This window comes from Petaurus breviceps, unplaced genomic scaffold (assembly GCF_028583685.1).
Source record: "Petaurus breviceps papuanus isolate PSGF00001 unplaced genomic scaffold, PetGlider_PUasm1.0 186, whole genome shotgun sequence".
Taxonomy (NCBI): Eukaryota; Metazoa; Chordata; class Mammalia; order Diprotodontia; family Petauridae; genus Petaurus; species Petaurus breviceps.
The window spans coordinates 37,806,487-37,825,176 of record NW_027185798.1 but is presented as its reverse complement, the minus strand read 5'-3'; the positions used below and the strand labels follow the sequence as shown (position 1 = coordinate 37,825,176).

At 35.9% G+C, this 18,690-nt stretch overlaps 1 protein-coding gene across 1 annotated transcript in view; it reads left to right on the top strand.

Moving 5' to 3' along the window:
• MAN1A2 (mannosidase alpha class 1A member 2) overlaps positions 1-18,690 on the top strand; it is a 255,679-nt gene that overhangs the window by 218,627 nt on the left and 18,362 nt on the right. The window contains exons 10-12 of the mRNA XM_069090237.1: positions 1,044-1,263; positions 10,478-10,650; positions 17,315-17,430. Coding sequence (XP_068946338.1) covers positions 1,044-1,263; positions 10,478-10,650; positions 17,315-17,430 — 509 coding nt within the window. The remainder of the gene's footprint in view (positions 1-1,043; positions 1,264-10,477; positions 10,651-17,314; positions 17,431-18,690) is intronic.

Here is an 18,690-nt window from a genome sequence, read left to right as displayed (position 1 = left end):
CATACACCTGATTCTTCAGTCTCTTTCTCTGATCCCTATGCTCAGTACTGGACTGTTGTCTCCTTCTCCGTGATACCCACAGTGCCACCTGACCCTAACCAAACTTCTGTTTCCCTAGCACCTCCTCTTCCTTATAACTTGGCCTTTTCTTCCAGTGGCTCCATCAGTCATTCTACCCAGTCTCCGGTGTGAAAGTCTTAGGATTTATCTTTGAATCTTCTGTTTCTTTTAACTCTTGTGTTTAAACAATCCATAATCATCAAGGAGTCCATTTCTACTTCTCTTCTATCTTTTGTCTCCACTCTTCTTTATTTCCACTGTCATGATTCCAGTTTAATTCCTTAGTACCACCCACTTGGATAATTGTAATAGCTTCCTAACAGGACTTTTCCTCCTGTCTCTCTTCTCCCCTCCAGTGAAATTGTTTCTGCTCTTGCCAAACCAGTCTTCCCTGTTTGGTCACATCACTCCTTTGTTTATCATCTTTCATTGATTACCTACTGCCTGTCAAATAAAGTTCCTTTCCCTGATATTCAGAATTTTCCATAGTCTGGTACCAATCTAACTTTTCTGCAAACCTTTTCCCATATTGAACAACTACGTGCTTTTCAAACATGCCCTCTCCTTTTCCATTTCCTTTCCTTTTCTGAAGATGTTACTCTGCCTGGATTAGCCTTCCTGCCCCTTTTTACCTGTTCATCCTCTTAAAGTTCAGCCCAACTCTTAACTCTTAAAATGAAGCCTTCCTCGATAATCTCTGATGATGACACATTTTTCACCTTTCCCCACATATTATTTTGTTATACTCCTTTCTAATAAATTTATCATGTATTTTATATTATAATTATTTAAGTGTTTTGGTCCACCTAATACACTGTAAGTTTTATGAACACAGGGATTGTCTTACCTGAACAGGATATCTCTCCTAGTGGACTCCATATAAACATGAGTTACTGCCATTATTATTGTCATGCATAGAATTGGCTTGAATACCAGTACGTTTTTAGAATCTCAAAAATTATTCATATTTATTATTCATACAGGCCATAGAAAAGCATCTTATTAGAACATCCAATGGGGGTCTAACATTTATTGGAGAATGGAAGAATGGACACTTGGAAAGGAAGATGGGTCATTTGACATGTTTTGCTGGAGGAATGTTTGCTTTGGGAGCAGATGGTTCCAGAAAGGATAAAGCTGGGCATTATTTACAACTTGGAGCAGAAATTGCACATACATGTCATGAGTCATATGACAGAACGGGTAAGGAATTTCATTAACTTGGTTATTTACTATGTAATACTCTTTATAATCATGATATGCCCAAGAAAGCTAACTGTATACCCAGGAACTACCAGGAATATAATTGTACTTGGCTTTTCAAATAGTGATATTCTAAAATTTTGGTTCTGTATCAGCTCTTTATTGTTGTTGCTTTTGAGACTGTGATTTGATGAGGAGTTAGTTTTTTAGATAAGTTTAAAAGTTCTCGCATTAATTTGAATCTTTTCTGTATCAGCAGTGCTTATTACTTTTGTTATTTGGTTTTTACAATAGGATACAGCCTGTAGCTCAGTTACTTTTTAAAAAGTCTTGTCATTGATTCCACTTTCACATGGTCAGAAAGCATGTTTAAGAGGAGGTTGTATATATAACGTAGCTCATCTGAATCTGAACTTAACTTATTTGAATTATCTTAAAATCCAAACAGTTATTAGTTTTAGCCCCTTTCTTCACAAAACCAAACATACTGATAAATATCAAAACCGATTTGCCATTAATTTCTTCACTTGGCCATTGCCCATTTCTTAGAACTGGGAGTAATAAGCAATGTACTACTTAGAAGACAGCGAGAAACAAGGGTTCTGAATCATCCATCCCTGGTTATTAAGAATTGATATTTTTGGTTAATCCTCTGGTTGACTTTTGGCATTTCTAGTTCCTTTGACTAAAAAGAAAATCCCATTTGGGACGTAATTAGAGGCCACTGTACCTTAATTTTTGTGCTGGCTCTTATCACACCTTGGACAAATCACTCAATCTTTCTGCATCACAGTTTGCTCATCTTTAAAGGAACAAAATTGGATTAGATAATGAATTAACAATTATCAAATCACAGTGATCTGCTAGGTACTGGGTCAGGTACTGTATCTCTAAGATTCCTTCCAGCCCTTGGAATGATGTCCAAGGCATGGGCTTTGTTTTGATCATAGCACAGTGTTTGGGACATAGCATTATGGGACATAAGCACTTAAGAAATGCTTGTTGACTGAGTGTCTGATTTTCTGAATCATTTTAGCTAAACACATTCATGACAATTTAAACAATGGAGTAATGTGATAATGAAGGCATTAAAAAGTAACGGCTAGTCATTTCTGTTTGAGAATTTTATAAACTAAATTCATGTTTTGAGATTGCTTTTGAGACACGAGCATTATGACAGAAATAAGATTTTTATTTAATCCCAGTGATCTTTATAAAATATAATTGTAATAAGCAGTTAGTATCATATTTTAAGTATACTTAATAAAGTAGTTTGAATAACCAGTTTGCCCCATCTTTCAAAGTTAAGGCTGAAGGCCTTTATTTATGATAAAGTGTTAAAGCTCATGAAGAAACTTCCTACAAATTATCTTTCATAACTAAGTCAGGAACTCTGTTTTAGACAGTACCATCAAACTGAAAGGAACTAGGATCCTGCTGAAATGTTACTGTACTATGTGTTTTTAGATGTTGTTATTATACTCTATAAATCAATTATAAAAATTGTGATTGGCCTGGTTTTGAAACATGTCTGTAAACACTAGCCGTGTGTTTACTACTGCATATTAGCATGCTGGATGTACTTTTATGTTTCATTCAAATTCTCCTTATCAAAACACATCAAATATAATACATGAAGTGACAGCTCACATGCCTATTTTAAAACTTTTGATTTGACAGTTAGCTTATTGGTAACCATTATTATAAAATTACATTATTGTCTTTTATATTTGTTAATGACTCGGCTGGTTGTGATTACTATTTGTCTTTTTAAGTGTAGATTGATACAAAAACTTTTCTTTACCACTGTGCATAAATGAAGGTTTGTAGCTATTATCTAGACACCCTTTTTTACTTTTCTGGCCATTTGATTCATCTTTAACCCAAAACTTTTGATCAAATAGAGCTATCCTATTTTGATTGCTACACATCGTATCCATTTACATTTTTTGAAATTGTGTTTTAGTACATCCTTAAAATGATTTTTTGTCTTTCTTTGAAGTTGTGCCATTTCAGCTCACACTGCAGTACCTTCCTGAATATATATTGCTTTGAGATACTGATACGCTTTCTCTACAGGCCAGCAGAATTGTGTTGAAATGGGTGACCAGAGAAGCTGATTCTAGTCAAGTTCCCTAATTGTACTGATGAGGGACTGAACCCCAGAGAGGTTAAATGATTTTGCCTAGAGAGAGAGAGAGTGAATGAGTGAATTGGGGGGGGGGTGTGTGTGTGTGTGTGACACACAATTGACAAAGCTAGAATTCAAACCCAAACTCTTTAAAGACACTGAACTCTCTATTGAGACTGACTCTTTTCTAGGACCTCAATGTTGATGTTCCTCTCCTTCTATTTAATGTTTATAGGATTTTTGTCTAACATTGTTGAAACTATCTCTGGGGTTGAACATGAAGTCTTTGGTGGTAGTTCCTAATATCAGTTACATAAGAATCTAAGAAAATATTTTATATATGTTCAGTTTTTTTGAAAATTTTCTAGAAAAAAACTCATCTTCCATTCTTTCAAAGGACATACTTAAGTTATTCCAGGCTAATTGATAGTATTAAAAATATGATATGTAGTGATGAAATATGTGATTTTTCTGCTTGACACCACCAATAAAAATCATTATCCTTTCATAATTTAATATCACAAAAATCATATGATTTCATATTATGGAGATGGTTTTTGTTCAGGTGGAGACTTCCAAATATCCTTCCCGCTCTGAGGCTGATTTGAATTTTAGTGCTATTAAATTATTTTCAGAGCCCAAAAGCATAGTCTGAGCTAAGGTCAATGATGAATAATTAAGAACAAAAAAAGGAATTTTATGAGTTGGAGAAGGAAAAAAGTATAATCAACAAAGGGATCAGCCATCATTCAGAGTGCTTTGGGTGATACTAAGCAGCAATGATGAACAGGCTGAACTACTTATTTAAGCTTTTGTTTTGCTTCTGTTTTCTCTGCAAAGAAGAGTGAACTTTGGGCAGAGAAGGATAGAACAAAAAGAATTAACAGGTAATTGAAACTGAAGATAAGGGAGGAGGTCAGAGTACCTAGCTGTTCTTGGTGAGTTCAAGTTGCTAGGGCTACATGAACTATATCCTAGGAACTTAAGTGAGTTAACCTTGGGGTGGCTAGGTGCTGCAATGAGCAGAACACTAGCCCTGGAGTCAGGAGGACCCGAGTTCAAATATGGCCCCAGACACTTAACACTTACTGGCTGTGTGACCTTGGGCAAGTCATTTAACCCCAATTGCCCTGCCTTCCCCTCTCCTCCCCCCCCCCCCAAAAAAAAAAAAAAAAGAGCCTGTGTGATTGCTCATATATTGTTAGTGAGGCTGGGAAAATCATAGCACAGGACTGGAAAAGGACAAACGTTACTTGAATAATAAGAAAAAGGATAATGTTTTCTGTAGTTTACAGGCCAGCAAAATAGACTGATTTCCTGGCAGAATTCTAGATCATGTTATAAAAGTGATAGGTTTTAAGCATCTAGAAAAGGAGGGTTGTTACAACTAAATCCCAGTATGTTTCAGAATCAAGAATAAATCATGCCAAATTAACCTTTTCTTTCCTTTTTAACAGGGTACTTATTGGCAGAGCATGGAAATTTTATAGACAAAGTATATCTAGATTTTAACAAAGATTTGTCATTTTGGACAAGATGGAGAGATGTAAGCCTAGATTATATAGCAAATTGGATTTGTCACTGTTCGGTGACCAGACTTCAAAAGTAGTCATTATTATCTTAATATCAAGTTGAATGTGGTCTTTAGTGTAGTACCCCCCAGGTTCTGGCCCTTGTGTATATGTATGTATGTATAATTTTTTTTTGACCAATATCTTGGTAGCATACAGTTGATTAAGGCAATGATATTTTCAGGTGGGTTTGGAGTTCTGGACTATGCCTTTAAACATAGTAATGACAGATTCCTAGGCAGGGATAGAATGCATCTAACAATGGTTAGTAAAAATGTGTTTTTGATGACCTTTAAATCTATTCCAAAAAATTATATTTGAGATTATTATATCCTTAAAAGGATTTACCAATTTCATGTACAGTTTCTTTTTTCTCTCTGCTTTGTAAATGAAAATACTTGTTTTACTTTTTTTGTTTGTTTTGAAATTTTTTTTAACGTTTAACATTTTTAAGTGAAAGTATTCTCAACTTAAAAAGGAAGGAAGAAAAGTACCTACATATTCACCAGACTAGATACTATGAAGTATAGTTGTAGGAGAGGAGAAAGGATAATAGTTGAGATATTTAAAAGTTCACAGGGGATCAAATCTAAGAAAGGACCTAGTAGTAAAAACTGGTGGCCTCAAATGTTAATTTAGAAATTCACAAAGTATAGAAAACAAGTAAATGAAATAGAGATCTCACACAAAGAGGTCCTAATAAAACCCACAACTGGACTGTGGCTCTGGAATTAATTTAATCAAAATTAATTCAAAAGATATAGGATAGATCAAGAAGGGGTAGGAGTAGGAGATGACACTGTATAGTAAGAAGCTAAGCTTGTATGAGGAAATCCAGGAATCAGAGAGGGAAAGCATGGTGGAGAGTATTTGGGTGCTGATCAGTGGAAGAAGAAAGAGAAGATGACTTTGTTATTGTGTCATGTTACAGGCCACCTAGAGAGAGGAAACAGATGAGGGCGTCAGGAGACAGGTGGTAAGCCTGGCACTGAGGTTTACTAGAGTAATGATGGGAGACGTCAATTATCTAGACATCTGCTGGAGTTCTTTCTCTGCCAGAAAAGAGAGCAACTAATAATTTCCTGATTCTTTAGTCATAATCTCATACTTTAAAACATGGAGAAACCCAAAAGAAGAAATTTTAATCTAGAGATGATTCTTACCAAGTGTGAATGCTGCTTGCTGCATTGAGCATGCTGATAGCTGGAAATGGGGACAGAATGGATAGGGGTACTCTCGGCTCACTCCCTTCTCAGGTTTGTGATAGAGAATAGAAGAAAACCTAGGCATGGCCTGACAGGTTTTGAGGGAGCAGATTTCACAGGGTTCACAGTAGGATAGGGACAATCTAGTAGGTTAAAATTCTGCAGGTGAAGTTATCCAGGGAGAGACGGGGAATTTTCAAGAATTAAATTCTTAAATAATAAGGGAAAGTTTTCTAAAGAGACTGACATGCACAGGGAACCCAGTGAACATAAATTTTTAAAAAGACACACAAAAAACGAAAAGCTAACAGAGGATAACAGCAGAAGTGTCATATGGGATTGTAAGAAAATAGTGTCTGCAGTTGACAGTTCAAATTGACTGAAAGCTGGTAAGGAGCACCAGAGTGAGAAAGGGTCAGGGTTTTCTGCTACACTAGAAGGTCCAGAAGAGCTGGATCAGTTAAAAGGCAGGACCTCCTCTTGTGGAACAAGATGACAACAGCTGTGAAGAGAGAAGAGGCAAAGCTCTTCAGTCCTTACTTGCTTCTAATTCTGTCTGGCAGAGGAAATAGGAGCAACTCTCCTCATACACATGTATCTTCTCATTATGCAATGCTGTCTGCTACCCCTGTTTTATCCTGTTTTCTTTTGAATTGCTTTTGCCTTTCCAGAGCCAAAGTCTAGTTGTGGGTTTCATTTCTAGTCAGTCACATGTGAGTGTTAGCACCCTTTGTGTTAAGATCCCAGCTCATTTTGCTTGTTTCCTATACTTTATACATTTCTGGATCAGCATTTGAGGCCATAGGTTTTGCTGCTAGCTCCTTTTTGGATTCTGTGGTCGCCCGAACACTTTTTAATTGGCAAACACAGGACAAAAGTTGCTAACCAGGCTCAGTAAGGAGAGAATTAGAGCACGCCTAGCTGCCCTTGGTGTGTTTATCAACAGATCCAATGAATGGCACCCTCTGCTATAAAAAGGATTGACAGGCGGGGTTGCAGAATCACTGTTAGGTATATTTGGAGGATTGTCGAGAAAAGAAGGCATGCCATGGTAATAGAGGAGGGTAATTATTGTCCCAAGTTTCCCAGAATGGGGAGAAAATACTCTTTTTGAGCTATGTACTAGTGAGTTTGATTTTAGTTCCTGGTATATATTCTAAAACCTGTTATTAAAAGGTGAGTACTGAGCTTCTGGTAAAGAAAGGGAAGTGATGATCAAGAAAAGGAGCCCAATTTCATCAAGAACAGTTGATTCCAAAACAATTTATTTTCTTTTTTGACAGTTACCAAACTAGTAGATAAGTAAAATCCTTTAGATATAGTTTACCTAGACTTTAAAGCAAAGCATTTACCAAAGTTTTCTTGTGGAGAACCTGGAGAGAGATGGGCAGGGTGATTAACAAAATCGGATGGCTTCAGTTGAATTGCCAGACCCAAAGAGTCTTGGTGATGACTTGGATCAAGGAATAGGTGATGTGACATTGCTGATGGCATGTGACTGGACCGTCAGCGCTGTCAACAGCTGGAAGTTTTGGACTTCGTTGAGAGACATCACTTCCAGGAACAAAGAGCTGATGGCCCTCTGTACTCCGCCCGATAAAAGTCTGTCTGCAGTACTGTGTTCATTCCTGGACCCATTGAAAGGAGGAAGACATGGTGTGCCTGGGCTCAGCCTCCACAGATGGGCATTTAAAGCCCATCGCCATCTGTCAGCAGACCACCTTCCATGCCAATATACTGTCATACTCCTCCGTGTTACCATCCTTCTGGCCTGCTTGTTGTCCGAAGCAGGCTTTATACTCGCGTGTGTTCTTCAGTGCAGACCTTCCTTCCCAGAATTCATTCACTTAATTAATCAGTAAACACTCGTGAAGTTCCTGCTGTATGTCAGGCACTGTGCTGGGTGGCAGTGATACAAAAACCTGCCCTTCAGAAGCTTGCATTCCTTGATGGAAGATAACATACATACATAGGAATTTACATATGAATACATACATATGTGTAAAATAAAAAAAATATAATTTGGTGAACTAATAATTTGAAGAACTAATAGCTGACAGGAGTACAGTAGACCTCATTTTCATGGTGACACTTGAAAACTGAATAGCAAGTTCAGAATTATACACTGGTTAGTTTGCCTTTTAATTCCTGGAAAGAATTCTAGAACTTGTTATTGAAAGATAGATTATTAACAATGACATTGTCACCTGTCCTACTGATATAACCAAAGGACCTCTGGGTCTTAATATTCCCACTAACTCTCCCCCCCCCCCATTCCAGTACCCTTAGGACTGAAATTACCAATCTGCTCTGTAAATGAATTTTATTTTTATGTGTTTTCTTATCCAATTAAAGTATATGCTCCTTAAGAGCAGATTTCTGCTTCTGACTCCAGCACTTAACACAGTGTTTGGCACATACTCCGTTTAATAAATGCTTTTTCATTCATTCATTCGTTCATTTGTTAAAGGAAGTTAGGGATTCTAACAGTTAGTATAGTGTAAATGCACAAAGTTGGGAAAAGGAATGTCATATACAAGGAAGAACAAGAAGGCCACTTTGGCTAGACCAAAGAATACATGAAAAAGGATAATTAAAGTAAATGAACCTAGAAAGATAGGTTGGAAATAGGTTGTGCAGAACTTCAAATTCCATGCCAAAGATTTGTATTTTATGTTAGAAGTAATTGGGAACCACTAGTTTATTGAGCAGGAGAGTGACATTGTCAGACTCATGTCTTTGAACTCTCGCTTTCGTAGCTATATGGGAAATGATTTGGAGAGGAGAGAGACACTTGAGGCAGGAAGACTAATTAGGAGACTATTGCCGTAATCCAGATAAGCTAAGAGTCTGAACCAAGGTGGTGGCTGTGCCAGTAGAGTGAGGGAATAGATACAATAAATGTATATGGTGGAGGTAGAATTAGTAACTGATTGGATATGTGAGTTGACTTAGAATCAAGAGTCAAGAATGAGTCTAAGATTACATACCCAGCTGTTTGTAAGAGTAACTATTTCTGTAGCACAAAAAGAAAGGCTAAGAAGGGTAGATTTGGAGGGAAAGATAATGAGTTTTTTGGGCATGGCACATTTAAGATGTCTATGAACATTCTAGCTTGACAGATAGACACAAGGATTGGTTATATAGATCTGAGTGTCTTTTGCATAAAGATAAGGATTGGACACATGGGAACCAATTTATTCACCTAAAGAGAGGATGTTAGAGACAGAAGAGGACTGGTGACCTTTCTGCTACAGTATCTTCTGCCATTACTTCAGCTGATGTCCTTGTCTTTTCTTCCCCTGAGAGTCTGTTTCCTGCTATATGTAGGAAAATACGTCTATTTGAAGGAGGAAGTGAGTAGATATACTATTTTAAAACTACCACTTCTGAATACTGTTATTAGAAAGGAAAAGCTAGAAGTTGCAGGGTAAAAGTAGTTGCAGCTCACATTCAAATAGGATATCAATGGAAAATTGGCCTGAAAGATAAATTTGGGAGATATGGAAGAAAGTTCTTAGTGTCTTCATGCAGTTTTCTCTTGCTCGCTAACTGGCACACTGTTGTCTTAAAACATGAGAGTGCTGCCATTTGTTTAGAAATTGATAACTGAGCAATTTACTGATGAAATTCTTAACTTAAAGATAATTTGAACCCTGGCCCAAGCCCCCTAACAATGGTTTAGATCTTCTGTTATGGGAAGCAGATCATTTTTATAGCCTCATTAAAAAATATTTGGTACCTAAAAGTTTTTAAATTTTTAAATTTACTTTAAATTTTGTGAAAATACAGTTTCTTGTAGAAAATTTGCTTTAAATGAAAATTAGACAATCTTTAAAATGAACTTTTAAGTTCTGAACTGTTTCCCCATTCATATGTATTAAATAAGAAGTTAAAAATTCTCTTGAGCCTTTGTCTAACTCGACCCACTCAAAAAAAAACAAAACATAATTTTTTCTTTTATGTAGGATAAATCAACCTAACACTTTATTTGGGAATAAAATGGAAAGTGTGTTTATATCTTAATATTGCATTTTTAAAAAAGGTTACTGTACTCCTGTAACACAGGTAGATTTACCACTGGGTTGTTATGAATTATTCAAGAAAAACACAATTACATAGTATGTCCTAAAAATCTTAGTCCATCTTTAAACTTTAATAGCTCTTCTGAAAAAAGAATCACAAACTAGATTTGCTTTCTGTTAAATACACATTTTAAAGGATCTCCACTTTATATTTAATATCCTTCAAAAGAAAAAAATTTCCCAGCAAAGAGTCCTTTATCTTCTTTATTTTTCTCTTTACAGTGTTAAAGCTGGGTCCTGAAGCATTCAAATTTGATGGTGGTGCAGAGGCCGTAGCTGTGCGGCAGAATGAAAAGTATTACATTCTCCGCCCAGAAGTAATTGAAACTTACTGGTACATGTGGAGATTCACTCATGACCCCAAATACAGGCAGTGGGGCTGGGAGGCAACTGAGGTAAGTGAAAAATCCCCTTAGCTTAGTGGAGTAAGGAAGAAGTGAAGCCCTCCCACATGTTCTCCATTGAGCATCTAAAGACCTATTTTCATTTAACAGATGAAGGAACTGATGGACCAGGGTGGTAGAAGTGAAGCTCACAGAGATTCATGTTAGCCTAGTTAAAGAAAGTTGTTGTATCAGAGTGATACTTTTGAGAGGTGACCAGCTATATAGCAGATGCATAACAAACAAGAGGAGATGACTGGCCTTATGAAGCTAGGTGATTTTGCCCAGTATGCATTTGCCTTAGGAAGGCAGCTCTCAGATTCATAGCTCTGCTGCCTGTCCTGGTGACCCTGAACCATATGTCTTTGCTCCAGTTCTGCCTCTTTCTAGTTGTGCTTATAAGGATAACACTTTCACCATCTCATACCTCAGCTTGACAACTGTGTCTCCAGTACCAGCTCTGGCTAATTGCAGTAGCTATAACCCCCTTTCTACTTAAGAGCCTTCCGTCTAAAGTGTTCCATTTCTCCCCAACCAAGGAAATCTTGATCTGTACCATGGAGCCAACTTAACAAAGAACTATAACCGTAGATATAGTGACATACATTCTCTCCCCTTTTCCCACCCCATTTAAAAAATATAAAATCTCATATTTTGCATCATTTTCATTTCTGATGTCCCTCCCCTGTCACTTAGTATGCTATCTGTCATGATGAAGAATAAAAAAAGAGAACAGAGTTCAGCCAAACCAATCAGCCTGCCAGTCATGTCCAAGGCTGCGTGTTTTATTTACCGTTGTATTTCCCCACTTCTGTAGTAAAGGGAGGGAAGTTTATTTCTTCAGCTGTTTCCAGGACCAAACTTTTCAGTCATTACAATTACATTACAGTTTTGTTTTGTTCTTTCCATTTGTGTGTGTTGTTTTCCTAGTTCTAGTTACTGTTTGAGTGAATCTTGTTTGTCTCTGAATTCTTTATATCCATACACCATAGTTTACCTTTTCCAGTCAGTTGACATCTACTTTGTTTCTAGTTCTCTGCTATCATTAAAAGTGCTGCTTTGCATAGTTTAGCATATACAAACACTTTCCCACCCCTCTACCCCCAGGTTTGAGCTCCTTGAGTTATATGTCTAGCAGTAGGATACCTGGATCAAATATGGACAGTTCCATCATTTAAAAAAAAAAAATTATTATAATACCAAATCACTTTTCAGAATTGTGTTTAGAACTATCTTCAATAAGTGTATTTGTGTGTGTGGTTTCATAGCTCCTTCATCCAATCCCCTGATGAATCTCATCTTTTGACATTTTTGCCAGTTTGTTGAATATGTGATGAAACCTCAGTTGTTGTAATGTGTTTTTCTTACTAATTATGATCTACAAAATTTTTTTTCAATTATTTTGAGAATTTTTTTGTTTGTATCCTTCAACCATTTATGCACTGGGAAATGTCTCTTCATCATACAGATTTGTGTTAATCCCATGTACCTTTTATCAAATCTCAAATATCATACCCTTTTTGGAAACATTGGATGCAAAGATTTTTTTTCCTCAATTGATTTCTCATCCTGTATGCATGGATTTTGTTCATGGAAAAAGGTTTTCAATTTCTTGTGATAAGTTATCTATTTGATCTTTTGTGGTTGCCTCTTTTTCTTTTTTGTTTAAGAAATCTCCCCAAAACTATAAGCTGTGAGAAGTAACAGACCTGGTTGTTCTCATTTTTTATGGTGTAGGCTTTAATAGTCATGTGGCACATTTGAGTATGTGATAGTGTGTAGTGTAAGATGTAGGTCTAGCCCTGTTTTAGTCTAATCTGCTTCCCAGCTGATAGAAGCAGGATCTGTAGTGGAAGTCAGGAAGGACATGAGTTTGAAATTCTCTCTTAACAATGAATGACCACTTCTATATATGACTCTCTGCATACCTTCTTGAGCAGCAGTAAAATAAGAATACTAACACATTTAGTGCTTGCCTCAAAGGGTTATTAAAAAGTCAGTGGAGACAATATACGTGAAGGGCATTGTGAATCTTAGGTTAATATTCAAATTGTAGCTTTATTCTTATAAAATACATTGCATTCAATTAGACCAATCATTTATTTAATCACTCAACTTGCTTTTACCAGTATGCTTCTCCTTAGGAAATTGATTTATTCCAAAAAGTTAAAAGCTCATGAATCTACTTACTTCTTTCTATCTGTCTACCTAAGACCTCAGGTTATCCATCATCCATTAAAGATATGGTTACCTAGGTAACTAAATTGCTAGAATAGGTAGTTCCTATTTTCTTTATACATCTAATTTCTCTAAATACCTGTCTTCTTTCTAATGAATTGCTAATTAAAATGGAAAAAATTTAATTAAATTGTGTCATTTCAAAGCTGCTTTTTACCACAAAATGTTCTTAAAAGGTCCAAACTTCTTCTCTGAACATTTTTAATGTTATTTGAAACAGAAATAGAAGAATGTTTCAATACAGGGCATCCTTACACTGACTATGTTCTCTGCCTCATGAAGTTAGGAAAAAATTTAGAACTACTAAGGAACCCCTGTACGTGAGTCATAATCAGTCGGTAGAGTTATTTCTTGAAGTGAAACTTTCGTTCTTCATAGAGTCAAGCACCATAAAGTTGAAATGTGAATGGAATGGCAGAAATGTAGACCTGGGGAATAAAAGTTCTACAGCCCTCTTTTTTTTTTTTCCAGTTTCTCTTTCATTATGCTTTTTTTTTTTCATATCTGTCTGAAAAGTATAGGCAGGTCCCATTTAAGTCTTCTCTTTTCTCTCTTCATTTCCTTCCCCAAGATAGTTCTTACTAAAGTTGAATTAGGGCCAAAGTTACTTCAGTTCTTAGTCTTGATTCTGACCTCCCTGCTTTGAGTTGGCGCATGCTTGTATGTAATATAATGCTAATTAAATCAAATTTCAGTGATTCAGAATTTGATAATTTCACAAAAGGTGGAATAAAGTTTACCTTATGTTAAACACATTTTTCATAGAAAATTGTAAATCATAAGGTGAAGAGTATTCACTGTAGGATCATTTCAATAGTCAAAACCTATCCCCTTCATGAGTTAACCCTAAATTCTCCACAAAGGATCTAAATAACCCTAATGTTTTCCTTATCAGTACCAGTGGTGTGTTTGGGCTATCTATCCATTCTCCCTTTTTTTCATTGTGTGAACAGACTGCCTCTCTTCTCTTTATTGGCTGGGTAAGTGGAGAAAAACGAGTATATGTGAGACAAACTGTGGGCACAAAAATAAAATTTTTGTTTATTTTGCAACTGATAGATATCTAGCTATAAATATCGGGTATATAGGGTGAGTGAGAATGAGGCATAGGAAGAGATGGAATGATGAATTATGTACAGATATGGAATTTGGGAGTTATTAACATGGAACTGGAACATTATGGGGTGATAAAGTCAAAAGCATTCCTGTGTGTAGCCAAAGTAAAGTAGAAGATCAGGCCATAGGACTTGAGTAGATTGTGAACCTGAGAAGTTGTCTGCTTTGAGAAAGCAGAAGTTCCTTAGCATGAGGGTAGGAATTGAGAAATAGAGAAGACAGTGAGTCAGGTGCTGAACTCTTTGAGAAAGAAGGGCAATAGCCTGGGTAGCTGAATGTAACAACCACCAGGATAGGAATTAGGTGATCAATTTAGGTAGAATAAACATCAAAGAAGAAGAGATTGCCAAGTGTGATGGATGCTAGAGAGAGTGTCTAGAAATAGCAAGGGGAAGAAGTATCTCTGCGTTCATCCACTGGAACCACTGAACCATGAGAGAAAATTCAACCTGTACAAGAAAGGATGGCCAGAAATGCGTATTCATATGAGGGAATCCAGGCCACAGTGAGTGCAAGAATGTGGGAGTGTATGAGAAATAGTTCTGAAATGAAATTTGTTCACTGTAGAACAGGAGTTGCAGGAAGGTACTGTGGAAGGGGCAGGCATATCTGTCATCAGATATGGGGGTGGGGAAGGTTTGGGTTGTTCTGGATTGAATGAGGAAATGGACAGCAAGAGTCAAAGAGAGGGATTTTGTTCTTTGGCACTTGGATACCACTCTTTATGAAGAGAGTTAGAAAAAGGAAGAATCACGTTAACTACCAGGGAATGAGTTCAGTTAAAGTCAATGGGTGAGAGGCATTCTATTGATGAAAACAGGTAATTGGAAGGTTCAAGGACTCATCTCATTGTCCATCTGGACAGTGCCTATCCAAGATATACATTGATAAAGTTACTCAGTGAGCTGAAGTTATCCAATCACATGTCATAAACAGGGAAGTGTTTTATTTTTCGTCTCTGGATTGCTTGGCTAGTAAGTACTTTTTTTTTTCACTTACTAATATTTTTTTCCCCCAATTGCATGTAAAGATAGTTTTCAACATTGATTTTTCTAAGATTTTGAGTTCCAAATTTTTCTCCCTCACTCCCTTTCCTCCCCTCTCCCCAAGACAGTAAACAATCTGATATAGGTTATACACGTAGAATAATGTACAGTCCCCAATAGTTGTGTTGTGAAAGAAGAATCGGAAAAAAAGGGAAAAACCATGAGTAAGAAAAATAATGAAGTAGTATATTTCAATCTATATTCATACTCTGTGGTTCTTTCTTTGGATGTGGATAGCATTTTCTATCATGGGACTTTTGGAATTGTCTTAGATCGTTGTATTGCTGAAAAGAGCTAAGTCTAGCATATTTGGTCACCACACAGTGTTGCTTTTTACTGTGTACAGTGTTCTCCTGGTTATGCTCACTTCACTCAGCATCAGTTCATGGAAATCCAGGTCTTTCTGTAATTCTTGGCTAATACTCTTTTGAGTGATTATGTATGAATCTCATTTAGGAAACCCTATAGTATAGTCCTTGGTATTTGCAAACAATAGCATCCAGAAAACTATCATCTATAAGGAATTCCTGTTTTGGACTTGGTAGAAAACTTCCATGACTGCAATGAATACCTGTGGCAGCCATGTTTCTAAATCATGGAGAAAAGTTATCTCTGTGGTTATATCTGTTATGTGATCTTAACTATGTTTATGCACAAGGAAATACCTTGTCAAAAATGTTTTGGGGTTGTGTTTTTTACCAGTGAATATTTTTTAACCAAAGAACATTAAACAGTGTGAATACATATATTCACTATACCATTCTGTCATTTTTATTGCTGTGAAGATATCACTGTCATAAAGAAGACATTCCTGTCTCCATGTTTTCATCATGGATGCTCTCAATGTATTTTTTCATCAGTTATTCTCATAAAGATTTTATAGAGAAAAGATATAATTATTTAATTTAGCTCTGAGTAATGTCTTCTCGGTCACCTTTTTATTTAAACTACATCAACCTAGCTGTTGTTTTTTTTCCATTCTTTTATTATCCTTGTTTCTTGAAAAGTCAACTCTGTGGCTACAAAATTGTCACCTCCAGCAGAAATGTCTTGTGTTTGTACTTGGTTAGGCCTGACTTCTTTTTCCAATGTTATCTTCTTAAGTACCAGCTATGCTTACTCATACATAAGATATTAAGGTATTAGAATTTAGCGATGGTGATTCCACTGTTATCAGTTCTGAGAATGAAGCACTACAGAAATGCTGACATTTGTCTTTGGGTCTCTCGCTAGATTTTTTTTAGAAATCCATTTCCTCTTTTTTGTATTTTCCCTACTTTGTGAAGTGATATTTATTACTTATAATTCTCCATTATCTTCCTGTGTAGTGCTTTGTAGATGAGCTTGGACTCTACACCATTGTTCTCCTTAGGGGGAAGGGAAGAGGGAAGGGAACGTCTATTTAGTAATTGACTACTATGTGATAGGCACTGTGCTATAAGCACTGGTGATACAAAGGAGGGCAAAAAATTGTCCTTGCTCTCAGTGGGGGAGACAGCATGCAAAGAAGCTCTAGCCAGGATCAATTGGGAATGTTCATCAGAGGGAAGTGAGGATTGGGAAAGGCATCCTGTAAAAGATGGGTTTGGAGATGGGATGTCTTTTTTTGAGGAATAGGAAGCAACCCAGTGTCACTGGATTGTAGAGTACTTTGTGGGTAGGGATGTAAAGTGTGGGGGGGGGGGTCAGCACAGATTTTGAAAGACTTTCTATGTCAAACACTTGATAAAAACAATTAAGAGAGGAGGACTTGGAACTTTCAAAAACAAACATTTAAGCACTTCAGAATCACCAGTTTATTATACAGTTGTCATGCTAACTATAAATCATTTTAATTTATTCATTAAAGTTCCTATGTGAGTGAATGAAAGAAGTATTATGTGTTTACTATGTACAAAGCCCTGGGCTAAGCTGTGGAGATTCAAATAGAAACGTAAGACATTCTATCAAGAGAGAGAAAGTATAGTGCCTTTGGAGAGTTTAGATTAGATATAGATTAGATTTGGAATGACTCAAAACCACCATGGAAAGGAAATCTCCACAAGTAAATGGGGATGACACTTCTATTTTGATTTTCAGAATAGAAAAATGACAGATCACAGTGTAAGTAAGGAACTTCAGTTAATATTTTTCATTATGGAAATTCCATTTGATTAGAAATCCTACTTTCAGTTATCAAATCTCTCAACATATGGTGGTTTGCTGAATTTGTGCCCTTAAATTTTGAATGTTATGGTATTGTTTTGTTCTTTTTTCTCCTTTTGTTTCTGTCATAGGCTATTGAAAAGTATTGTCGAGTCAGAGGTGGTTTTTCAGGGATCAAGGACGTGTATTCTTCTGCTCCCGCATATGATGACGTACAGCAGAGTTTCTTCCTTGCCGAGACGCTGAAGTAAGTAGATGTCTGTTTGTGTGATTTCATTGTCAAGTCATTTACTGTGTGATGTATTAATGAATGATATATCCTAATTGTAATGGATTATGTTTATAGATACAGTCGTTTATTATGATAAACTTCTACGGATTTCACATGAGTTAAGTTTAATGAGGAATGAATATCATACATGTAATTGTTCTCTTTTATAGCCCAGGAAGATAACCTAGAAGTAATATTTTCTAAAATAATTTTTTCTTATTTAAGTTTTAATAGCCTAGGAATATTTTTGTCCTCTCTTAGGGTGACTTCTTACCTTCTCTGGAGCTTTTCTTTCCAATTTACTTTATGACAGCTTCAAGTGAATATCCCATCTGTGCCTGAAAAATAATTTGTTTGTTTTCTTTACAAATCAGGCATTTGACTCAGGACAAGGCATACATCTAAAATTCTTCTCCCCCAAAATGCCTCCCATCCAAATGTCTATACTTTATAAATTCTCAAAAATGAAGAAAGTATGAATTTCAAACTCCTTATAAGAGTTTTAAGATTGAATATAGTCTTAATACCCTAGCCAAGGGATGACAAAGCAAAGAGAATTGTAAACAAATACCACTAATGAATATTTAATATTAAAATTTTAAGTAAAATTCTAATTTAAAAAATAAACCTTGAGAAATATTTTTTTAATTATTCACTAAGATCGAATTGAATCACATCACTGGTGAAAGGATCTGTTCACCATTAGGAAAACAATGTAATTAATCATTTAAAAAACAAAAATAGACCTAAATCACATGATTATACAAATATATGCAGAAAAAAAGTCTTTGACAGTACAATTGAAGTACAATATTGAAGTACAATATTCAGTTATGATAAAAAAATCCTTGCAAAGAATAGACATAGAAGATCTGTCTTTAATGTAATAAAAGTATTGACCTAAAACCAAAAGCTTGTAATACTGCAATGAGGAAAGCACTAGATACTTTTTCAATAAACACATGAATAAATCAGGGACACTCCCTTTACAAAACCACTATTATTTGAAATAGTGCTCAAAATGCTAGCATAAAACAAAACAAAAAGAAATTAAAGACCTGAATCTAGGCAAAGAGTGAAACAAAGCTATCTTCGTTTTCTGATGTTGTGTCGTTTAGTTAGAAAACCCTAGAGGATCAGCAAAGAAAATAATTAAGACAATAACTTTATTGAAGTAGCAAGAAATAAAATGAACCCAGAAAAAATCAACAGTATTTTATAAAGTTTTAGTTATAC